Genomic DNA, 21,213 nt, shown 5'->3' on the forward strand with positions numbered 1-21,213 from the left:
GAAAGGCTTATCAAATATGAGACACAGGAAAGAAGTATCAATATTAATTTCAAATTTTACTGAATATGTAAGATCAATAAAGAGAAGATCCTTTCTTCAACTAACAGAACAAGACAGGAAAAACAAGGAAGACCTCCATAACCATCATAAATTTTAATGTTACTTAAATATTTTCTACCAGATGGCAATTAGAACAAAGAGAATGGATGCAAGCATGGGAACAGCACAAGCACGCTGAATTGTGGAAAATATATCAGAACTTTAATAAAAAACAAAACCAGAAAAGTAAAAACAATGCCTATAGTTGCACAGTCAAGGTATTTTATCACACAACAGTCCTGACACTACAGAGTTTAATGCTTTATGTTCTGGAACAAAAGACAGAAAAAACTCTTCTTTAAGGACAGAACAGTTTGAGGACATGTCACCACTGTCATCCTTGTACTGTTCTCAGAGGAGAAGGGGGCCAGGCAGAACCAGCATGCTAAAATTATGGTAATACCATCATTATCATAACTGCTTATCATCCTTGAATGGAAAAATTATTTTAAAATAATTTAGTATGAAACAACATAAAAGAACAAAGCAATTCTTTTTACATTTATTCAATTAAGCAGTGCATTCCAACCTATCTCAAGCTGTTTTAAAAACCGAGTGTAGTTTCTCCTTATTAGGGTATGTGCATTCTTATCTTTAGTGCTGCCTCTATCAAAGCAAAGTATAGCTTGCAAATGTGACATACTTCTGTTATAAAGATCCCCTAATAATGAAATAGAGCTCTGAATGCACTGGCATTTTGTATTATACAGTGCTTCAGTTATTATACAATGACTCACTTCCTGAATCTGCCTCTGCTATGTACCTACGTTTTAAGAATACACAGTCCTGTTTGTACACATACACAACTTTAAACAATTCAGTAATACTTTTAACCATTAGCTGCCTGTCAATCTGAACACACAGAAAAGTATTTCACACCAGTCAACAGCAAAATGTATTTGAAGAGATTCCATTCCCAGGACTACCAACACTTCCAGCTTCCTTGTCTGGGGACTGCATGCTTACTCCCAGTCCGGGAATTAAAAGCCTGGGAATCACGTTATATTTTGTGGCTGGCACCACTGACATTTTCTAAATAGGCTGAAGTTTGAAAATATTATTCTTGCCTACTAATTTTGTCTTTAAGAAAAATAACAAGGAAGAGGTCTGTTGGTACACTCATCCTCTGAAAAAACACTGGAGGCAAAAAGGGCTATACAATATGCCCTCCGGTTTACAGACAGGCACGCTGCCTATGTACACATGTGAATGTGAGTTTTGCCTTCACTTAAGTCAGTGGAAGTTTAGCCGATTAAATCCAAACCTGATAGAAAAGCTACAGAATCATCACTCTTCCCCAGTGAGACAGAGATAGCAAAGCCTCAAAGGTATGCTTTAGCACCCTAAGTCTGGACTGTCACTAGTACACATCATTCTTTTCAGAGGAATAAAAGTTAATTTTCTTCTTTTTTCCCTATGCTACCTGGCGCTCTTTCACATAGTGTTGCATTGTGAAAACAGGATAACCCTTTATGAAACAAAATGCTTCTGGAATTTTCCTCATTAGTTAACACACCTCCCCTCTCATCAAGGGAAATCCTTGGACATAGATACCAAGGGGATATCATACAATGGGAGGTAATAGGGAGCTAAAAATGATGACTATAATTAAATATTTTCCCTTTCTTTCCTGAGTTTTCTGATTCAGGCTGACTGTCATGGCAGCAAATACTTCAAAAAGATCCAAAGTAATAGCAGTTATTAACATGAAAGAACTAACTTAGATTATTTAATGTCAGGATACATCACTTTAACTACAGAAAAAGCTAAGTCTGGTTATGTGTTTTATTCATTCCTATTTAAGCACAGTAAACGCATACACTTGGGAGTACTTCAGCACCGCAGTTTCCCCTGACCCCCAAAACCCACATTCCATATTTGAAAGCACTTTTAGCATCAAAATGAGAACAGTTAAAAACTGTTATGTTAGGATATGTGAAGATTTCAGTTAAATCTATTTGTGTCTCTCTGTGATTCAGCCAACAGTATGGAGCTGGCTGACCCACTCAGACAATATACAGAGGAACAGCGTGCTTCAGAAGTCCTCCCAAAGCAAGACGAGGTAACATCCTGCTTCACTGCAACTTCTGAATATCTTATTTCTCAAGAGACTTTTTCTCCTTAAGCAGTTCTAACACAGGAATAAAATCCTGTAACAAGTCTTCCACTTCAGCTCTATCTTTAATGAAGAAGTTATTTTTCTTTGAAATTTCAAATTTCTTCAATAAAAAATAATTGCCATTTACAAGTATATTTAGGATATAGTTCAAGAAGAAAAGACAGACAATGCTGTTTGATGTCAATGTCATTGCTAACATGATCTTCTGTGGAACTGAACTTGTGTGAGGGCAGACACAGCCCAAAGCTCAATGAGGTAGCTTTGAGGAACTGCTAAAGAGATGAGAATGCCTTTTGCATTCCAAGTAAGTTTACATTGCTACATCATGCAGTCATACTACATATGCCACATATGTTTACAGCAATTCAAATTCTGAGTTGTCCAGAAAAACAATTCCTAATTAATCCCCGATGATCACAAAAGCAGCTCTTTTATCTTCAGCTACTACCAAGGAATATTCTTCACAGGACAGTGGAGGCTGCAGCTTCAATGCCAGAATGAGACCAGACTAGAAGGAAAAAGAAGAGTAACGTGTAGAAAGCACATGCTCAAGATACAGACAGTTCAGACAAAAACTGTTCATATATGGTCTGAGCTCTCTCAGGAAGTTCTAACTGCTTATTGCTGAAGTGATTATTGCTTTACCTTTTTGTAGAGTTAGGGAAGAATCACCATGAATAACTGAAAAAGTGCTTCCTCTGGAATGTAGTGGTACTACAAAACACTCTAGAAGAAACATGGAGAGGGGGAAAAAAAATCTTACATACTTTTCCCTTAAAAGGGATATAAAAATTGTACCAGTATGATAAGGTACTGTACTTTCATTTAAATAATATCTACGTAAAACCTAAATTGATGTAAAAATTTCCAATGAGTTTACTGAAAGCATGGTCAATACTGTACTTGGGAGTTTCTATAAATAGATTACAATCATGCATTTTAAGACCAGATTTTGGAATGTGAAACACACAGTTATGTCACCAAGCACAGGTCATTGTCCCGTTCCTTCCAGCAAGAATGCAGCTATCAAGAACATTTCACGCTCAGATCAACTGTGCATTAAGTATCACTTGCTTTCAACACCCACTGCATAAAAATAGAAGGGGACAACAGAGAAAACTAAAAAAGCACACAGCAATTTAATAACGTATTTTTAAGCTGCTGGCCCTCCCACTGTATTTCCTGCACAATCTGTCTCAATGCAAATTTCAGCACCAGCTTTAACGAAGCCAGAATTTAATCCATGGAGTTCATTCAAGAATTTTGAAGGGGGAGGGTAAAACACAAGCTCAGCAGCCACAACTAAGGAAATAAAAGAGATGACAAGGAAGAATACTGTCTGCCTGAATCCCACCATGTGTTTTGTCTCCATTAACTCCCCTACCTTAGAGACATTTGTGCCAACATTCTTTTAAATGGTATTTCACAATCACTTAGCCTCTTTGCCTCAGACTTCACATCTGTAGAAAATGGGGAAACAAAAGCCTATTATCTCACAGAATACTATGAGGATGCTTAAAAGCATGCTACTTTGTAGTATCTGTTCTGAGTATTAACTTATCTCTGCCCTCATAAACTTTTTTCTCTATATTTTTAATTTCACAACAAACTATACATTAGCATTTTAAAATGCAAACAATGAAGTTTTTAAATTGATCAATACATACTCTAAACTGTATGTAGCGGTAAACTCAAGAAATATAAATGATACAGAAAATTTTTTTCTCTTAAGAGGTAGCCTTTCCTTTTGAGACTTTGAAAAAGGTCAGCATAAGCTGTTCAATACTATCTAGTGTAGTACATAAACAGCTTAAACTTCTTTTTTTTTTTTCCTCTCTTTCATGTTCTGGATAGCATAGCTTTGGACATTGAAAAGAAAATCACAGAAGGATCACTTGTTTAAAATCCATAAATCCACTTCTGAAAAGAAAAAATGCCTCTTGTACACAGTTTAAGTTACACAGATCTGAGGAAAATGGGAAAGTGTGATGGTATTTCCCATATGCCACACCAGTTAACAAAAAACTCATAGATTTTGTAATAATGAACCAAAGTTTTTGAAGCATACATTACCTCCTGCAACTTGCACAGAGATACATACAAGCATACAGTAAAAATGGGCACTGCTGTATGGATGTGAACAAAACTAATTTTTGAAACTCTCATCAATTACTCCATCCATCCAAAGGCATAGACATTGACATACCAGTTTTAATATACGGACAACAGGGTAGCTACTTGTAGAAGAGCACATCGAGGATCACCAACAGAAGGCTGGGTCTCTGCCCAGGACAGTGAAGATTCTGTGCTCTGCATGCATTTACTGAACAACAAATGCATCCCATGATATACTGGATAGTAACAGAAGATCCTACCAGGCTAAAGCAATTTGCAGTAACAATACAATCTGACAAGCTCTGCTGCAGTGTTGACAAACTATTTTGATGTCTGGTAACAAACTTTAAGAAGTGACTGCAGCTCATGACAGCGTCTATGCTGTAAACACACTGCAGAGACAGTCCTGGTTCCTTGTGCTCTGCGACAAATTCCTGTTAGCATTCTACTAACTATAACCTTCCATTTTGACAACTCTCTCTGGATACAGTTTTCTAAAGAGTTTTATATAGCTATTACAGTAACTTCCATTTTTCCTAGCTTACTTTACTCACACAAAACCATAATCTTCAAAACCACAAAAACAAAATCTTCCAAAGAAACTGAAAGCCCACACCCCCCCTACACTCACCCCCCCATTTTATGTATTTGGCCTATTATCCTCTCAAAGAAGGAATTCAAATTGATTTAATCTCTTCATAACTGACAGGTTGTGTTGTATTTTGTAGAGATCTAAAGAGACAGCTGACTGGTAGGTTCTAATTTGAATATGAAAAAATCTATACTGGTCTGGCCAGAGTGCATTCAGAAGATCTGATTTTCATGTACATACTTATAAAAATTCAGCAGTGTTGAACGGTGCAGATGACTAATCCTCTACAGGTGACTAATTCAGTGATTACTATGTTCATGTTGATAACAATCATATCAATTAACATTTAACAAGCAGAGCTCTCAAAAATATAAAGTATCAACAGATACTCAACTAATGGCAGAAGCAGATGAAAGCATCATGAAAAATGAAAAGTAAAATTATAGGATATTTTGAATAGTTCTGTTAATCAGCTTAAGTTTCTGAAGCACTGATGAGTTATTAGTCTCCTCCTTTGCTGATCTGTGAAACAGCTCTGCAATAACATCCCATGAAGATCAGCTTGCTGGTTCAAGACACCTTGAAAACTATGCCATCTAGTCACACAACAGTCTACTGGCTCACAAAAGGAAAATCAGATTGGATAAAGTTCAGCAGAAGTCACACCTTCATTAACAGCAACACACACCCAGTGAGATTCTCTTTCAGGTCCTCTTTCTCTTACAAGCAGGATTCTATATGCTTAACACAGATTGTAAGGGTCATTAACAAAGTCTTTGAAAAAAGTGCCTTTTTTGTTTGTTTGTTTGTTTATTGATGTTGTTGTAGAAGACATGTTACTAAAACTGTTAAATCTAAAAATTGTTGCTGGTTGCTTATTTAAGTCATCAAGGCTGCTGGTGGTACACTATCTATACTGACAATGTATTTGTACCAGAAGACTTTTATGCAATCAGCATTTCTGAACTAGCTTCAGGTTCCCTTAAAATTAATCCGAGTGTGTTTTCCTCCTTTGTAACTGATCCAAGACTGTAAGAAATGCTTCCAGGTCACTAAAGTGTTTTAATTTACTAATCTTGCAAGCATCTCTCATTTAAAGATATTAGACTTAAATAGTGCTACTTCCCCCCACCATTCATCTGCAGATTCAAGAAATCTCAATACTGGAAGTCAATTTTTATGCCTGAAATACTGACCCAAGGGTTTTACACCACATTAAAGCACTGTTCTGTCATTGTTAAGAAACTGGCACCCACAGATTCTGAATCAGGGGTCCTCAAACTTTTTAACCAGGGGGCTGGCGTGTGGATGAAGTGGCAGGCAGCCATCTGCGGCTTCTTGGTTTCCCCCCACAACCCCTGGTGGGGGGGTCGGGGGTGTCTGTAAATACTGGGGGCCGGATTGAGGACCCTGGGGGGCGGTATCCAGCCCGCGGGCCGTAGTTTGAGGACCCCTGTTCTAAATTATACTGAAATGGAAACACGAGAAAATAGAGTATCAACTCACAATTAGTAACAGTTGAAAGCACGGCAGTTATGTGATGTCAAGCTCAGGTGTGTTAAGTGAATCAGGAAAGCAAGCTACTTAAATCCTCAGAAGCTGATTCTTGCACCCTATTGTGCAAAGATTTAATTTTTACCCCTTCACGCTTGCAAGGTTTTTTCTTAGGTATTCCTCTCCTATCTGATCAACTCTGTCATAATGTAGAGTCTAATGATTTCATGTCACCTAAACAGGAATAAACAGACATCTTCAACTAAAATTATTTTTATTTCCTAAATTCAAATATTTACAAGTGGTTAGACATGTCTGTATAGTCAAGGAAAGGAACTTCTAGACAAAGCTCACTTCCTGTAAAACATAGCTGCTTCTTAAGTGATTCTGGCATTAAGCACGGGCCTAACAAAAGCAATCACAATTGCCTTCTGTATTTGGACCAGTCACATAACTTGATGGAAGAAAAATTCTTTTGTAGCAAGTAACAGTTCACATTTTTTCAGGATCCAAAGCAGAACTGCAGTTATCACTTGCAAATGAAACCACTGTTTTTCAGACTCGGTTGTAAAGTAAACCTGTACTTTTTCGTATCTCAGACTATCACCAAAACAGGAAAACATCTAGTAAACAGTCATGCATGTGTAAATATGAGATGTTAAAAGCTCAACTGATACAATACTTGAATTTCCAAAGACCACATCCCACGGAGAGCTGATAGGCTGTTCTTCTGCTTTTGCTCCACCTTCCTTATCAACACCTTGTATCCCAATGCCTGCAACCGTGGTCACCACCTCTAATTCCAGGTCAATCTACAAGAAGCAAAATTATATACACTGAATGTACAAAATTAACTTGATTGCAATTACAGTTAATTCAAGCTAATATCAAAACTGGAGATTTTTTGCTGATAAATAAAGAACAAATTTCAGGTATTTGTTTATGTAGGAAAATAATTAATTTCACCACAACACTTCCCGATGTGTTGGTGGAGGGGAAGGGGGAAGCAGCAAGCAGCATGAAAAACATGTGCCTGGAATTTTCTTCCACATGCAAAAAACATTAACACTGCTCTGTAAAGGTTTGCTGAGCTGTTGTAGAAGAAAGCATCAAAATTTTCTAGAAAAATACTCAGACAATTGATGTGGATGTTTTATTTTAAACTTCTATAGGAATACAACATAAAAATTCAACTAGTGTAACACTATCATCCATTTCTAAATAACCTGTATAAAACATTATTTTTGCAGTTCATTTTATGCCCTAGAGTAAATGTTTATATTTTATTTCATTTCTGCAACCTAAATCCCCTCTGGTTACTTTCTAAGTGACTTCCAATACCTCTCATGAATTTATCGTGAAGCTCATGTAAAAAGGGAGTCTTTCACACACAAAATTTTATAATCTGTAGCTAGACTCTTTTTGCAAGGCCCATGGCCTGCACAAACATTTAAAAGTATGTCCTGTAGCTGTTGTATTACTTTAATTCTTGGATACCCTCATGGCACATTCAATGAGAGGGAATTATCATGAAAAATGCTGAAGCAGTACAACCCAGATCTTCAGATGTTTCTGAGCTGTCTTTGCTACCTGCAACACTTCATTTCCTGCAGTCCTTAGGCTACAGTGATGAGTATGACTAAGATAATGACCTAGATGCAAACTACTCATTTTTAGTAACATGTTTCTTTACCAACAGGGAGCTTGGGTCCTTTCCAGAATAAGACCTGGTAGCCAGCTACAGTGAATACAGTGCAGGGAGTTTGTGGACTAGTGCCTTTAAATAAAACACAATGAACATGGCTGACAGTACAAAGGCACGTTAACAGTACAAATTAGGGAAGGATGTACTTCCTCTGATCACAATTCAGACATACTGGTGAGGATCTGAGTACAAAATCTTTTCTGAGATGCATAAAATACTTAATAATGAGGCACTATTCTATTGCTTCAACAAACAACTTTCCATTATTCTAAATTTGACCTAATCAAATGTAAGATCCAATGACTATATAATCTGAAGCATAACACTCTTACATGATAAAACCTTGCAAACATTTAATCAAAAAAAATCCATATGCCGAGAATTCTGATATTAAAGCAGGTAACTGTACTTTAGATACCCAAACAGCTAACAGAAGTTTAGATATTCACTGAACCATCACAGTACAATAACTTTAGATAAGATTCTGATAGTACTGGAAGTAAAACAAAAACATTTTTTACTTCCAGTACTAAGAATAGATGTTTCTCGTAACAGGAAAGTAAGAGTCACCAGAAAAAAAAAAAAAAAAAAAAAAAAAAAAATCAGTTATGCTAGAACAAGTAGTGCATATCATATTAATTTGAAAGGAAGCACAAAAGTATATGCAGCCCTTTAAAAAACAAACTGTGCAACAGCATTTGTTTATAAGATATTGGGCCAAATTTCCTTCCTGATGTTGAGGGTATTTGGAAAGTGGTCAGTTTTCAACAGCATTTATTTATAAGATATTGGGCCAAATTTCCTTCCTGATGTTGAGGGTATTTGGAGAGTAGTCAGTTTTCACCTGTGTAAGTAGAATAAGGTATGAGATTAAATGCTGAAGTTCATTACGGAAAATATACCTTTCTAATTAGGTGATTTTCTGTATCAGCTACATAAATAACATTATTTTTTATAGCAATCCCTTGTGGCGAGTTGAAAGCTGCCTCTGAAAACCTTCCATCTCTCCTTCCACTGTTTGGACCTATAAATGAAACAAAGCAAACTTGAAAGTAATTGTAGAAAAGAAAAATATTATAAAGTGCATACATTTAAACCCATAAGAGAATTACATATTCTAAGAGATGCTTTCACAGCACCTTCTAGAGTTTACATTATTAATACTTTGTGTAGTCTCATTTTAGTCACTGTGGTATGTAATTACAATAGACTGGTACTATGAAGTTTTGAACTCATTCTCCACAACTCCTCTGCTTCTTCAACCTCATCTTCCAAAGAGAAGTCTTAATAGGGGTCTAAACTGTTTCTGTTCCCTTGCACTAAAGGTCAACAGCAACAACAGAAGACAGAAAAGAAAAATTAAATCTTTTTTTTTATTCCCAACTACATCAAAGCAAGCCAGCAGGAAAAACTTCAATTTCCGAAGTTCAACTCCATTTCAATGGTTTAGATTTTGATGTAATCACAAATTAAACTAATATTTGATTAGCAGCATTTTTTCATTAATAATAATAATTATGAAAAAGTTGACATAGAACTAATTACAGAAAAGAACAGTGAGAATGATGAAGTGAGTCTTCTGCACAGAACAACCAAGAAATAGAAAGGAACATGATGTGAATATAACAGTATGAAGGTAAGCATATTTCAGAGGGAGTAACATTTAAAGTCATTAACAGTATGTGTCAGCAGAAGACATTTAGATATGAGTTATGTGTGCATCATGATTTATGATGCAAATATAGTAATTTCAACCTTTGTGTATGCCCACATTTATTACTGTATTATCAACTTCATTACATTACCTTCTGCCCACTGAATCATTCAACTGAGTCACTGAAATACACAGACTTTTACATCTACTGTCAGAAGACAATTTAGATCTTAACAACCACAAAGGACTGAGGTGCTGGTGTGCCAGATTCCAGTACCTCCCCTTGTAAGCGTTAGGGTGCACATCCCCAGGGAAGGGAATAGCACGGAGTGCCACAGAAAGGAGGGGTACCAGTTCAGAGGTTAGGACACTTCCCTCTGAATTGCTGTTTGATGACTATCCCAGAACACTAAAGGGTAGCTTGTCAGCAGAAACCTCATCTCACATATCAAACAGAAACCAAATTCTCACACTTCTGTCATAAGAAATCCTGTCTGCACTTCCCATAGGAGAAGGGTCTTAAGAGTAATGCCTGTATCAGGTTAACTTGTATAATTTGTCTATCCAATGCACTGTTACTTCAAATAGCGAGAAAGTTTCTTCCTTTATTTAAACAGCAGTGCCATTGATATTTTTATCAAGTTTGTAGGATCCTGTCATGGCACAGGCATCGGCCAATACCATACTAAGTAATACAGGACACTTCTGTGTACAGCTTCTGATTCTGAGACATAAATGAACCGCTGGTTTCAAAGATCTGGGGATTCGACCACTTCCTAAATCTGTTTACTACAGTTGCTTGTAAGTGGACTATCCTAACAGCTATGTACTTGGTGCATTAAGATGTAACTTTCACCACTGTACCAATATAAAAAAAGAACAAGTCTGAAAGTTTCATTTATGAAAGAATAAAGCATGCAAATTTTCTTGATTTACATGGTAAAACAGAGAGTAATTTTACAAAAACAGTTAAAGAGTTTTTTAAAGCCTAAATGTTACTAACATAAACTTTGTAACAAATGTAACTAAATTTAAAACACTTAACTTTCACTGTTTTCATAACTTGTTTATATGGTACACCTTGTGTGTGAGAACACAGGCCTTTTCATATATACTAAGGCAACTTCATTTTCAGGTGCCTATGTACCAGTTTAATGCCACTGTTCTTAATAATTCTCCCCTTCTCTAAAAACCAGAAGGGAATCCTACAGAAGAACGTTCTTCATCAAGAGAAACCCGAAAACCAAACAATGACCAAATGAAAAAAACCACACCAAAACCCTCCCCACATACCACCACAATTCAACATTCATTTCTTCTATTTGAAAGGCAGGCACTACTGTCTCTTTTCTTTTCCCTACCTTGTTGCTGGATGTTATGTATGTCCTTCGATCTAAACCCATTTGCAACTCTTTCAGAAGAATACAAAATGTATTTTTTGTAATTCATATTGGATATCACATGATAATACAAACTTTAGTCAACAGAACAAAGCAGAAAAATTAGACATCTCAATCAACTGCATTAAGAGTCTCCCACTGACGGTACTATATATACTATATACCCCTCACATCCAGTAAAAGTGATTTTAGTAGAAAAATAATAATCTGGCAATGCTCATAAACTGCTAGGTCCTCTAAGAGAAGAATCAGCCTAGTAGGCCCAGCAAACACACTCTACTCCTAAACTAAAATTACTGTAATAATATTAATATACCCTTACCTCCAATAGTGTGTAGAATTTGTCCATTTTTTTGAGTAACCAAAATTCTATGATGTCCAGTGTCTGCTATTACAAGCCTTTCTCCTGAATTATCTACGGTCACTTTGCCAGGAAACAGCAGAGGAGAAGGTGGGAGGGAATCTCTGTATAGCTTTATTCCAATGCTGTTATCTTTGATTTGTCCCCTCTCCTTGTAGAATTTCAGCGTCATAGAAGTAAATAAAAACAACTTCTCTCTGTGTCCCTCTCCAACAAGGGAAAACAGCATATTTCCACGAGGCCCGAGAATTACCAGAGTTGGCCAGCAGGACACTTCTAGTTCATGCCACAGTGTTGCATCTGCATCATTTACTACAGGGTGGACAATATTATACCTCAAAACGGCACTTTTAATGTTATCCAGAACTTTTTCATTGGGGAATTTTGCTGAGTGGACACCAACAATAATAAGACCATCTGAAAGGAAAAATAAAGTCATGCATTGGAACATATTCGTATTTGAATAAAAAAAAGAAGTAAAAATGAGGCACAGTGATCTCACAATATGACTGACTGCTTTCCAGAAGGAGAAGACCTGAACAAACAAAAAGGAATTACATCGCAGTAGGAGCACAGATAGCCAGGTGTACAGAATACCAAAACTCTGAAATATTATTTCAGTAAAATTACTGAAATTGAGAACCATTACTTCCCCAGCTGGTTGAGATCTAGTATGTCATAAATTGTTCTTAGCTCCTGAACCTCTACATTCTAAGGTAGAAAATACATTAAAAATAATTTTGGGTAAGTTGTAGCAGGTCAACCGATACTTTCATTTTTTCCAGATGTTTATGATACCTTTTTGTCCTTTGATTCTTATACACAGCTATGGTGTTGTAGGAAATGAATTCTTTTCAACAGTTAACTAGGAATCACAAGTAAACACTGAACTCTCGAAGTCCCAAGTTACCTTGGCATATCTAACTCTAGATAAGCAGTGAAAAAATAAAGTATAAACTCTGAAATCATTACAGTATTGTAGATTTCAAATAAAAAGGCAGCACTGACAACTAAGACAAAATGACAGATACCACTTGTTACAAACCAGGCAGGCTTGAACCCTTTTTCTCACACACACACCACACCCAAAAAAAAACCCCACAAAAACCAGAAAGAAAGAAAAAAAAGTTAGGAAAAGAGAAGGATTAAATCATTGATTTTTTCCCCTCCCCTTAAAATGTTTAACTTCATTTCTGTATTTGGTTAATAATGAAGAGTTTAGGTTTTCCCACAGCATGGATAATTGCACTTGAAATCCTAGTATGAAGGAATAAGTATAATGTAATATAATTCTGCTTATATACACTGCATACATAATACCAACCTTAAAATTGATCAAACACAAATAATTGTGAGCTTCCTTGAATTGTTTGCTTATTTTCTTAGTTTTACAAAATTCAAACACAGAAATAAAAAATCTATGGCTCAGACTTCAGCTGCTTTTCCCTTGTGATAAGAAATAAATCTACTTCCACCCCATTTAGATTATTATGTAAACAGCCCCTTCCTATGCAACAAAAAAAGAATGAAGAGCCTGCCTTCAGTCAGGCTGCTTTTCAGTACTTTCTAGGAACAAAAATACAAGAGAGAAAGAAACCCCCCAAAGGGACCTGCATCCTTTTTCAGGGCTTTAAATTATGTTTCACTAGTATAATCTCCAACAAATGAAGTAAACTGCATATCACATCAATACCATACTTCACCTCACTTTGTATTTAAAAAATACTATTAACCATAAGCATAATCTTGTTATAGTCAAAGCAACTTATCAATTGTAACTGAAGTAAGAAAGGTAACAACAGTACCCATGCAGTCGTAGAAAGCCGCAATAATTTTAAACCACAACTATTAATCTAATGGAAATCCTTAGACACTAACCTTACTACTTATCCAAAAATCAATCATGTTTCTGGATAGTGCAAGTATTTTGTAACCACAAATAACAACTGGGACCTTTCTACCTTTGTCCAAGTGAAAGTTCTAAACTTTCACATGACCTTTTTTGTTACTTTGAGGACAGGAGTGAAATTAAATGGGCAAGGAAAATATCCTTAGAGTAGACACTCAATTTGAGTTAATTTTGCTGCAGTATTAGAAATTATTTTGACACAACAAAAAAAAAGTAGTTTCTCTTTTTTTTTTCCACCCAGCCAAGTGGGAAAAAGTATTTATATATTTATTTAGCATTTAAAATGCTTTTATCAGTAGCATTCAATTATCTGTGGCATTTTCTTACTTCCCACGTCACCAATGTCTACAGGTAGATTCCTTACAGTACCATATTTTTCCAGTAATACCAAAAAGCGAAGACTTGGAGTCTGTACAGGGTGGCATGGTGGCAAACTACTCCAATTCTAATGATGCTTATACTCCACAATATGAGTGTAGATCCTTGAAGAACTTCAAAAGGTTCTTAAATCAGAATAATTTGTGCTCAAATACTCGCTGCAATGCAAAACACTATATTGTGCTCCTACAGACAAAATAGGCTTGGTTGAAAAGCTACTGAAGTTAGATAAGCAGGATATACTCTAGTTATAAAGGGTAAAGGCAGATGTGCAATGTGCATTTCTAAGTAAGCAAGTTATGTTATTTGGTGCTTACTCTAATATTGTTACGCTTTACCCTAAACAACAGCCAATGGAAATAGCCCTTCTGAAAGGAAACTCATCTGGAAAAGGCAATTCTTTAAATAAATGTTTTCTCAGCAAAGCTTTAAGAAGACTTGAGAGTATGAACTGTTTCAGCTCCTTGTAGTAGCAGAAACAATTTTTAGAAGGCAATTTTGTTCTCATTCAAATATAGCTATTTGTTACAACAGGAAGAGACTTCATCAGTTTATCACGAATCGAACCAAAACATAATCTAAATGTCTTCAGTCACCTTGCTAACAAGTTTATTTCTCATCTTCTAGCTTCTCATAGTTGCTAGAACAGTACTCCTCTTTACTCTAGTTTTTCTCTCTTTACTTTTCCAGTTGCAATTATCAAAATCCAGAATTAGTTCCCTGAGAAGGAAAGCCACCCACAGATAACTTTTTGCAGCTTGCATAATGCACCTTTCTCCTAATGAAAGAAAATAAATTTATTTATTTAGCAGTCTAACATTTTCATTTTTAATCCACACAAAGTGTACTTTTTTCCACAATAAGTCCACATATTTTATTTCATTTAGCATCAATTGTTACATGCCACACAACAATTCATTCTAAACGGGAAGTTTATACATCAGATCATTACCGTTATTTGGCATTTACCACCTAATCCATTAAATGGCTTAACTATTTGTAAAACTTCAAGCAAATATGTAAAAATAAGATGCTTTTGTAGAACAGTCCAAAAGCCCTGCAGTTGCAGTCAGTGGAGTTTGCCATTGCAAGAACAGTGAAACCTGCCCTCTGTCAGTGAGGGCCTGAACCAGGGCCCCAAAAGTAACAACTACAACAACTGCACCCAAGGACATGGTTTGGAATGAAATGTGGTGTTTAATTTCATGCTTTTTCTCCTACCTTCACAGTAGAGGTGCAATCTGGCTAGCTGGACATCTATGTTCTACCCTCACCTCTGGTTTTGTGGTAGAAATGTAAGAAAGGCAAATATTTCAGGTCTTAAATAGTTGTACTATTTGAGCTCGGATGAGTTTGTTTCCTTCTAAAAAAAATAATTTAATCTCAAGTTGTCTTTTTATTCAGTTACAGAGAAACAGAAAACTATTTTTTTCTTTTAGCCCTTCTCCTCAACCATAAAACAGTTAATGGAGAAGAACATAATCTTCAATGTGACAACAGGAAAGGGTAAATAAAGTGCTGCACAATGAAAGACTTGGTTGAATATAACAATTTCACAAATATAGAATTTTAAAAATCACTCTGATACAGCCTTTATCAATCCTATAGGTGCAGCATGTTTCAATATCAGACAGCTGAAGTTGTAGCATCATTAATTGTTTAACTCCAAACAGCAGGTCAAATATTTTAACTGTAACAGGATCAGCAGCAGTGCCTATGTTTGCCTTTCAAAAATACCATTAAAGCTAGAAAGACAATTCTATACTTAACACCTAAACAGCACAAGTAAATTAAAACATTCTCTCATGAAGAAAATTCTTGTGGAAACAGACGGATGCTATGCTGAGACAAAAGAATATGCACACCGTTTAAAACACTTTCTTTGAAGGATTACAACAGAGCACAACACTGGATTTAAGCCAAGCTATTTCTGAATATTAAAAAGCACTCCCTCTTATAGAAGTCATTTCTGGACTGCTGATAACATGAACTGAATATGCACTGGGTTTTAAAATAACTTTCTGAATGCCACTTGAAATACAGAAATAGCACCACTGAAGATAGCAGTGAGAACATATCAGATAAAGATGTTAGGTGACATTTGATCCTATGGAAAGCAGTTTTCATTCTGAAACAGACCACCTGAAGTTCCAGACAACAGAACTATGTACATACGTACAATGATACATATAATGGTTTAGGATCACCCTAAAACTACAGTTCCTGGTGTTCAGACTTCTCGTGTCTGATGATCACACTGCTGAAGTTGCAACAGGCTCCATCTAAAAGGGCATTTGAACCACATAAGAAAAGTAATCAAGAGTACCAAAAATGTAAGCACACAATTTACAATCAAAAAAAGACATTATGTCAATATTGAGGTTTGTTCTTAGCTCTGCAGAAAAGTATAGGCAACATTCCTTCAAACATTCAATTAAAGATCCAAATGCATTATGAGAAAGATGCTTTGTCAGAGTTAAGACGCCTGTTTTCATTCTGACATTAACTGTCTGCTAGGTCAGCACCCTCTGTCACTTCTATGGCACGGTAAATATATACATGAAATGTGTAAATAAATATCGAAGTGATTAAAACAGAATGAAACTGCAGAATAAGGCTGAATACCAAGATACCTGCACTAATATATCTAGACATTCTTAAAGCACTTTTTGATATGGCTGACATCCTTTCTACTTTAGCTTTATTCTTCAACTTCTATTTTTTGCAAGTTTCTCAAGTCAACAACTCTCCCCTTCTCTTTCTCCTAGTGATTAGGAAATCACATTTGCCCTTGGTGAAGTAGATGCACATTGACATAAGACCATCTACTGAAGGATTTCTCTATGGCTTAAAAAAACACAACCCTTACTGCCTTGATATATCATACATATTATTGTAATGCTAACATTTACAAATTTAGCACAGCAGAGAAAGATTAAATAATCTGACAATCAAAACATGAAAACAGCAGAAAACAACCAAAAGGTTGTCTATAGTTAAAAAAAGAATCTTTTTCTTTTTGTTTGAACCGTCAAGCACCTTAATCTCTTCCTGAATCTTCCTGAATCCTGCTATCCTGTTTCCTAATGGATTAAATTTAAGATTAATGCTGCACACACCTGCTCTTCTTTCCTTTTACCTCCACTCACCCCAAGTATCTTTTTTCTTACACTGGTCCCTGTAGGAAGAGGATAGCTCAAATCCAAAAAGAACTTATAAAAATAGCTCAAATGCAAAAAGAATTTATCACCTATCAGCAAAGTACTTTCTTTAAGTAATAACTCCTATGACAGGAAGTTTAATACAAGTCAAACAAAACCTCTATCTCCAAGTGGACCTTCAGTTCAGTCCTGAGTGCTGCAGCCTCTTCTACAACAGTATATGGTCAAATACTTCAAAGAGAAAGCTTGTGGGGAAAGGTTGTTAAAATGAGTATTTTGTTGTCAACTGATTTAACAGCTTTGTCTTAAAAAACAGATTAAGGATATGACAGGCATATTAATACAGTAACACTATAACAAAAATGTTTATAATTTAAAGGTATTAATTCTATGAACGTCAATGTAAGCTTCTGAAATCTCAACCTAGCCCTTCTTCCCAGTATGCCTGATATCCACCACAGTCCACTTACCATTTGCTAACCATCTTCCACTTAAAACTGCCTCCTTCTCAAAAAAATGCCATGAGTTTTTCATTATTAAAGATCTTTATAGCTGAAATATTTTACCAGATCTCAAATTTCTCCAAAGCAATCAGCTACACTTTCCAAAGTAGAAAAATTTCTTTATGTGAGTCTCCTGTAAGGCACTATGTAAACCTAGCATGTATGTGAACTATTTAAAGAACTTGAAATTTCAAAGACATTGTAATTTCTTTTTCTAGTGAAAGAAGGTAACACATGAAAATAAATGCTGCCAAAACTAAACCCCTTCAGAAATGCCAATAGAGAATCAGAGACTTAAACATTGTAAGATAATGTTATTTACTACATATACATTATATTTAATACAATATTTTTAGGGCTGAAAATAACACTGTTCTTCATCTCACTATTCAGTCTATTAAAATATCCAAGATAAGTGAGTAGCTGATACATTCTGCGCAAGACCACAGCTTATCTCTGACAAGTCATCATGGTGACAAGAGACTGCATTCTAAATAGTAATTACCCTGCATTTTTATTCACTCAGAGAGAGATAGATTTCATCTCAGATGTGACTTTAAAGAGTTTAATTCCCTCTCTAGAACACAGAACTATTACTGGTATATAACATGATGCCAATACCAAAGAAATCCTAAACCAAGCTTACATATATTGCCATTTCAGTTAGAACAGAAAAAAACAAGTAATCTTAAGTATATCCATCCTACCACCTTTACTATATTCTTCTCAGAATTGGTTCCTAGGTCAAGCGTAGATGGTTACATACAATTCTGAGCCCATATCTTACACCCTTGTGTAGCTTTTTGCTAATAGCTTTATTCATTAGGATATCAGATTTGGGCTTTAAGCGCATAACCTGTTTCTTTAATTACATGGACACAACAGATACCTTATTTAACCCCATTTAAAAATGTGATGGCAGTATACACAGTCACCTTTTTTAGGCTGCTTAAAAGATTAGAAGACATTTTTAGGTTCCCCTGAAATTTTGCCAACTGTTTAGTAACCAGCAACAAAGTGACTCAGCTACTCTGCCTGCAACACTGCCAGGAAATTCTATTCTAAGCAAGCCAAAGCACTTTTACCTTTATCAGAGTACTGGTGCTCTAATGCGTGGAGATCAGGCAGCAGGTGCAAGCAATTGATGCAGCAGTAAGTAAAGAAATCCAACACCACAACTTTTCCACAAAGGTCTTTGTGAAGAGAAATAGGACCTTCAGTGTTTAACCACTGTAGATCTGGAATTCAGAAAACAGTGATAACCAGTTAAGGGAAGGGCAACATACATAAATGACATACCACCATAAAATGTTCGTGGTACATTTAACTTAAAAAACCTAAACTTCAACATCCCTTTCTATGTAGGTAGAAAAGCAAACCAAAAGCCTTATATTTATCCAAGTCACCCTTATGTTCCACAATTCTTCATAATTAGTAAACAAAAATAAATATTAACAAGATTTACTGTGATACTGAAAGTACAGTTTATATATTTAAATAGGCACCTCTTAGTTGAAAGAATATACAAGCCTCAGAACAATTATCATACATTTTAAAACATTATCTACATTATTCAACCCCTAACAATGGAAAACAATTGATTTTTTAAAATTCATATAAATCCTAGTGAATTAAAAAAACCTGTTAAACTCTTAATGATTTTTCCAACAGTTTTGTAAAGAGATGACTGAAATAATTTTGTGTTTATAGTTTTGATCTTGATTTTCAAAGTTTGCAATGACATTTAAACTAATTCTATTAGATGGGAAGAAGTACAACCTTTTCAGATATACCTGATACTACTACTGGTCATTTATTTTAACCACTTTATATGAGACACGAAAGCATTCTTCTCTCACTGGTAACTGCTGTTCCTCTACTTTTAGCAACTGACATCAAGACAAGAAATAAATATCCTAGAATACAGCCTGCTGTTATTATCACTTAACATTTCTGGAAAAAATGGGGCAAAAAAAGATAGTTGATACAGTGCAAAGCTTTGAAGGCCTTTTTTTTAAACAGTATACGCTGAGTAATCTAAATATCCTCAAAACTTCCACTCTGTCAGTTTCAGTAAACTAAGTTCTTACTGCCCCAGGAGAAGTTACTGCTGCTGAAGTCAGCAGAAAGCTTGTCTGTGGAGGACTGATGTCTATGTCCATGTATTTATAAACAGATACACACACATTCAGATTTGGAGACAATAATGAGAATAATTCATCAAGTATGTGTGTTATTTCCACAGTATAACTGCTTTACTGTTTACTTTTTGAAAGAAAAGAATAGGTAATTTATTTTGCAGCATTTCTCTTTTTCACTAGAATTAAAATATTTTATATAAAAACACACTGCAAATGAAAAATATTGGCTACTTATTTGAGCTCTTTTTAGAGAAAATAAGGCTTGACAGAACACAGGAAGTGAAACAAAGCGAATGACAGAAGTGAAAATTGAATCCAGGGGTCCAAATCTAGACAGAAAGAGGATTCACTTTGCTCCATTGATGAAGTCAGCATTCATTCCCATGACACACATATGATTTTAACCCTGAAGTTTACCTCCTGAGGTCTCTTGTCTTGCAGTCAGATGTGAGCTCCCACAGCTGCAGAGTCTCACTAAGTCCAAAAGGACCCTGAGCAGGGCTTGTAAGACCTTACAGTACTTAACCTTTGATTTCACACTTAGCAGAAGAGAAAAGGAAGTGTGAAAGGGAGATGGGCACTCCACTGGAGCATGATGACATCCCCAGCACAGTCTATGTTACCAGCGACATGAAAACTGACAAGCACAGGTAAGTCATGGGGACAGAGAGCTGGGAAACATCCTAAACAGCCGCAGCAAAAAGAGGGGAGCTCAGGAGAAAGCTGCAGGACTTGGTAAGGTTCCCACTACAGATGGGACAGGCTTTATACATATTAAAAAAAAATAAATTAATGAAGCTAGCAGAGATTTAGCACAGGCTTTAAAAAACGGGGTTTTGCAACCAGTAGCAGGGGGACCACTTATAAAGGGGCTCTTTTTTTTTTTTGTCCTTTGCTCCTGGTGCTTTCAGCAGTGACACTTCCTGTAAGTAGAAGAGCCTTTTAAAGAAGCGGCTCAGGGGGCCGGTAACCCGGCCCTCGCAGGCCGCGGAACTCCCCGGACAGCGCCACAGGGGAGCGCCAGCACTCAGCCGCCCCCGGGGGGAGCCCGCAGCCGCCGCCCGGCCGCGCTCCGCCGCGGGGCCTGGCCCGCTCGGGCCCCGCCACCCACCTCCGCCGAGCTCGGGCACCGCTAGGTCCCGCTCCCGGCTGTCCATCTTCTTCAGGTACTGGTAGACCAGGTTCTCCTTCTCCTGGGCTGTGTCGGCGTCCAGCAGGGCGTACTCCAGCTGGGTCTGGGCGGGCAGCAGCCCCGCCAGGCCTCCCGCCGCCATGACGCCTCCCGGGCCAGCCCGCGGCCGGGGCGGTTGGCTGTTTACCGCCCTGCCGCTTCACCGCCGCACATTCGGCACCGCCCGCAACGCGAGGGAGAAAATGCAATAAAAAAACCCCAACCAAACAAAACCTAAGCACAAATACAAATAACTCGTCTGCCTTAAACAGGGACCTTCTCATTCATTTCCTGTTTTTACATAGCTTTGATATTGACAGAAGCATATTCGCGACGAGGATCCCCAGGGGCGATTCCGGCTCGGCAGATTCGGCACAGCCAGCTTTTTCCCGCCCAGTTACTTTGTAAGCG

General features: G+C 36.7%; 1 protein-coding gene across 2 annotated transcripts in view; it reads right to left on the reverse strand.

Moving 5' to 3' along the window:
• Positions 1-20,924, reverse strand: part of NHLRC2 (NHL repeat containing 2) — a 36,777-nt gene extending 15,853 nt beyond the window's left edge. Inside the window, exons 1-6 of one of the 2 annotated variants that reach the window (XM_040607641.1) lie at positions 20,743-20,924; positions 18,576-18,728; positions 11,501-11,956; positions 9,027-9,148; positions 7,102-7,231; positions 2,864-2,944 (exon numbers count right to left, since the gene is read on the reverse strand). In XM_040607641.1, the coding sequence (XP_040463575.1) occupies positions 2,864-2,944; positions 7,102-7,231; positions 9,027-9,148; positions 11,501-11,956; positions 18,576-18,728; positions 20,743-20,905 (1,105 nt within the window). In that variant the 5' untranslated portion in view covers positions 20,906-20,924. The remainder of the gene's footprint in view (positions 1-2,863; positions 2,945-7,101; positions 7,232-9,026; positions 9,149-11,500; positions 11,957-18,575; positions 18,729-20,742) is intronic. The other variant, XM_040607642.1, reaches the window with a different exon arrangement.
• Positions 20,925-21,213: the final 289 nt, after the last annotated feature.

Source organism: Falco naumanni, chromosome 9, assembly GCF_017639655.2.
Source record: "Falco naumanni isolate bFalNau1 chromosome 9, bFalNau1.pat, whole genome shotgun sequence".
In the NCBI taxonomy this organism is placed as follows: Eukaryota; Metazoa; Chordata; class Aves; order Falconiformes; family Falconidae; genus Falco; species Falco naumanni.